This window comes from Lagopus leucura, unplaced genomic scaffold, assembly GCF_019238085.1.
Source record: "Lagopus leucura isolate 7727_CA_CO unplaced genomic scaffold, USGS_WTPT01 Super-Scaffold_1, whole genome shotgun sequence".
In the NCBI taxonomy this organism is placed as follows: domain Eukaryota; kingdom Metazoa; phylum Chordata; class Aves; order Galliformes; family Phasianidae; genus Lagopus; species Lagopus leucura.
Window position 1 is genome coordinate 41,262,627 of NW_024962250.1, and position 4,432 is coordinate 41,267,058.

Below are 4,432 nucleotides of genomic sequence, written 5' to 3' on the forward strand. Positions count from 1 at the left end.
GCTGTGATTCTATGAATCGTACAATCACACAGTGGCTGGGTGTGGAGGAACCTTCCAGTCCACCCTGCCATGGTCTGGGTGCCCCCAGCTCAGACTGGGGCACCTCCAGGGTTGGAGCCCAGCACAGCCAGCACCACCTGCAGTGCCAACATCACAGGAGCTGTAGGGAAGGGAGAAGGGCTCGGGTTGCAGCACGACCACAACACTCAGCGATGGCAGCCATTAAATAAAAGATTCGACTTTTATTTAAAATAAAATGCATTTATACATTGCCTTGAAACCACAGACTGGGGGAACACAACACTGCTTACTCCTCACATCAGGAGATGCGGCGGCCGCTGGCGCTGCCCCCGGCGTGGGATGGGAGCTGCACCCATCGTCCCTGGGTTGGGGCTCCCAGCCCAGCTCCTGCTTAACTTAGATAAAAACTGAACTGAAACTGGCTTTTTTTTTTGGCTGTATTTAGTTTTGCCTAGGTTAATCCCCTTATTTCTTACAGGCATACTAGAGTTAAGGCGGATATCTATGCGATATTCTAGCTGGCTTGTGAGACTAGTTAAAAAACTGTACAGTTTTATAAAATTTGTGTTTTTACATTAGTTACACAAAACCTATACTTCATAGACCTTTACTTCATACTGTAATGAAAACGTTTGCATATCGTAGGCGGAACAGTGGACTATGCTGGTGAATACTATAAGTGTTGCAACACAATACGGTGTAAAAATAAAATAAAATAAAATAAAAAGACAATATAAATGATTATCAAAAAAGGAAAGTTAACACATAAATCCAAGCTATAACAAACTAACAGAAGGTCATCTTTAAGGCCACATATCTTCAGAAGAACGTCAGGCACCCGTAGCAGTCCCGGTGCATGTAGTGTGAAAGGAGATTGGAACTCTACATATGGGGAGGACAACTTCCAAACAGGTCAAATGTACAGAATAATAATAAAAAAAAAATACAACAAGAAAACACAAAAAAAAAGGAAATAAAACACTCATGCATTAAACATGATAAATAGACTTCATATCGTTTAAGCCCCGGATGGCTTTTAAAGAAGATGGCTTAGAGTTCTCTCGGAAATTTGGCTCTTTAAGTCAAATCCTATCCCAGCTGCAGGCATGTTCTGGAGTAAGGCTGCAGGCAGCATCACCTGGCCCAGGCACGGTCTCGTTATAGCAAATTAACAGAAGTGCTCATTAGTGCACACAGATTAACTGGTCTGGTAATGCAAAAACGTTCATGATTAAAAAAAAAAAAAAAAAGATACATTTCAAGCTTACTTTATTAAGCAGCATATTTCAAATAACAGCTTCTTAAAGTTAAATATTAATACGGCCACGGGGTTTCCTCTTGGCTTACAGTACATGGGGCTCACACCCAGCCGCTGGTCAGTTTGTAGAACATCTCCTCATCCAAGCTCTCATTCTGGTCCTTCGCTCGCGTCGATAGGAAGATGTAACCACCAATGAACTCGTGCACCACTTTGCAATCCACCTCTGTGCAGATGAAGGACACCCGCACATCGTCGGCGAACTCCACCGTCACCTATGGCATGGGGGGAGGGCAGCATTTCACCACTGATTAGAATCACTGAATCATTATGGTTAGAAAAGACCTCTGGGATCCCCAACCCAACCCAACCCAACCAAACCCAACCCAACCCAACCCAACCCAACCAAACTCAACTGAACCCAAGTCAACTCAATCCAATCCAACGCAACTCAACTCAAGCCAACCCAACCAAACTGAACCCAACCCAACCCAACTCAACTCAACTCAACTCAACCCAACCCAACCCATCCCACTATGCCCACTGGCCGTGCCCCCCAGGGCCACATCTCCACGTATCCCAGTGACATCATAAGTGTCACTGAATCCAACTCCTGGCTCCACACAGGAGTGCTCACAAATTAATCAGCAGACAACCAAGCTGTGCCACAGATAAAATGCATTTTCATAAGGATCCCCAAAAAGGGTGAGGGATCGGTCGGTTGGTGGTGAGCAACTGCACTGCGCATCACTTGTTTTATAAATATAGATGTACATTTTACTGTCATTACCATTATTTCCCCTTCCTATTCTGTCTTACTAAAATGCCTTTATCTCAACCCATGGCTGTTTACTTCTTCTCATTCTGTTGCACATTCCATTCCCATTCCAGTGGGAGTGGGTGATAGCACTGAGCTGCTTGCTGGTAATGCAAAAACCCCAATGCATGCACTTTGGGAAACAGCAACAAAACCTCTCAATGCTTTAACAATTAGCTCAAGAATCATAGAATCATAGAATGGCCTGGGTTGAGAAGGACCACAATGATCATCTAGTTTCAATGCCCCTGCTACTTGCAGGGTCATCAACCAGCAGACCAGGCTGCCCAGAGAAAACGGAAAGCAATCACTTTCCCATGTGAAAGTGAGGAAGAAGCCTACACGTGTGAAATAATGAGCAGATGGCACTGAAACTGCAGTGTGCACATCTGGACATGGCACACAGCTGGGCAAGGCACACACCTGGGCTCTGCCCACTCACCATTTTGATCTCCCAGTTCACGTTCCACTGCTTCATGTTGCTGAATCGCCACGTTTTGATGGCATCACCCGTGCTGGCGTCCATGCGGATGAGCCGGTTGTAGGCGATGCCGATCAGCTCCTCTTTCTTCCCCCCCTGGAACCTACAGCACAGTGAGGGATTAGGAACCAAAGGCCAATGTCTTATATCCAGCAGCTAACTCAACCCAAGGACTCCAACCCCAGTCCCAGTAGGACGCTGCCTACACAACGTGGCCCCATGCTCTCACCCAGCTCCGCACGCCACCAACCTGGCAATGAAGTGCGTGATGCCGAATTCGGGCAGCGACTGCCAAGCTTGGATGAAACGCATCTTGGCCTCGATGAGGCTCATCTGGGCGACGTTCTGGTGGGCCTCCAGGATCCGCGCCGTGAGCTATGCAGCGAGACATCAGCATCAGGCACCGGGCTCACAGCAGCCCTCCCGGCACCGCGCTCACCCCATTGGGAACAGTATGGGTCAGCAAGGCAAAGAAATGGCCGTTTCTATCCCAAGGATACATTTCTGCTGTTTGGTGCTCAATGAGTGGGAGCCCAGCTGATGGAGCTGCTTTTGCTTAACATCTCCCGACACACAAAGCAAATCCAGCTCCGACCTGCCTGAAGGCAGAGGGCACTCGGGCTCATTTCATCGAAGACGCAGGATGTGAGCAAGCAGCAGGGCAGATTTCTGGTGTAGGGTTTCCACTTGTGCAGCATAAATCACCAGGGACCATTGCAAAAAAACAAACAGGGCTGGAATTTCTCAGGGAGGATGGGCTGTGTTAGTGTTTCCATTGCTGTTTTCAAAACCAAAAGGGTTCTAAACTATTTTAGTGGGTTTTTTTTTCAGCTTAGTTGGATGGTCGCTGTCACTTACCAAGTCTCTTACATAGCCTGGCTGTAGATGGCAAGGCGAAAAATAAAAGGAGGCAGAAAGAAAAAAAAGCGATCAGAAATATGGCAACAAAGCAAAGAAAAAGTGCAAATCATCTGCAAATCAAAGTTCAAGCAAAAAAAAAACCAACAAACCAAACCAAACAAACAACAAACCCATGCATGACTCTGTAGGCAGAAAAGCAGCTAAAGTGAAGGGAAGTGTGGGGAAGGGACAGGCGAGCCGGTTCAACACTGGTGCCAACTGCTGTGGGAATGGCTCTGCTTGGAGAAATGCCCTTCACCCCCTCCTCTCCTCGCCTCTGTGCAAACTCAGCTCTATTTATTTGTATGGAGAGGGCCTTGAGTTGCTTTTATCTGAGGAAGGCAGAAGAAGGGATGGAGACAGATTCACAGGATCATTCAGCCTGGAAAAGACCTCTGAGATCCCCAGCTCACCTCACCGTGCCCACTGCCCACATCCCTCAGTGCCACATCTCCACAGCCCTGGAACACCTCCAGGGATGGTGACCCCACCTCTCCTGGGCAGCTGTGCCACTGCCCAACCACTCTTTTGGAAAATAAATGCTTCCTTATACCTAACCTGAAAACTCCCCCGGCACAACTTGAGACCATCACCTCTCATCCCATTGCCATTACCTGGGAGTTAAGGCTGACCCCACCTCACTACCATCTCCATTCACAGGGTTGTGGAGAGCAATGAGGTCTCTCCTGAGCTATCTTTTGCGTTTCAGATTTGATGCTCCCCAAACATAGCATGCCAGCCCTACACTGCTGCAACAGCACATGGAAAAAACCAAAGCCTAAGCAGGTTTGGGGCTGCCACATCCATAAATCGTCTCACAAGGCTGGATGCCAACTCCCATTTTCAATATCCTCTTCCTTATGCCAGGGCACAAGGGGACCCTCAGTCAAATTCCCTGCATTCCCTCCTCCATCCATCCATCCATCCATCCATCCATCCATCCATCCATCCATCC

The 4,432-nt window shown here is 47.7% G+C and overlaps 1 protein-coding gene across 4 annotated transcripts in view; it reads right to left on the reverse strand.

Moving 5' to 3' along the window:
- Positions 1 to 222: 222 nt before the first annotated feature.
- Positions 223 to 4,432, reverse strand: part of FERMT2 (FERM domain containing kindlin 2) — a 36,440-nt gene continuing 32,230 nt past the window's right edge. For 2 of the 4 annotated variants that reach the window (XM_042890421.1, XM_042890255.1), the window contains 4 exons: positions 3,436 to 3,456; positions 2,828 to 2,952; positions 2,539 to 2,680; positions 223 to 1,554 (listed from right to left, as the gene is read on the reverse strand). In XM_042890421.1, the coding sequence (XP_042746355.1) occupies positions 1,381 to 1,554; positions 2,539 to 2,680; positions 2,828 to 2,952; positions 3,436 to 3,456 (462 nt within the window). In that variant the 3' untranslated portion in view covers positions 223 to 1,380. The remainder of the gene's footprint in view (positions 1,555 to 2,538; positions 2,681 to 2,827; positions 2,953 to 3,435; positions 3,457 to 4,432) is intronic. The other 2 variants (XM_042890343.1, XM_042890171.1) reach the window with 1 other exon arrangement.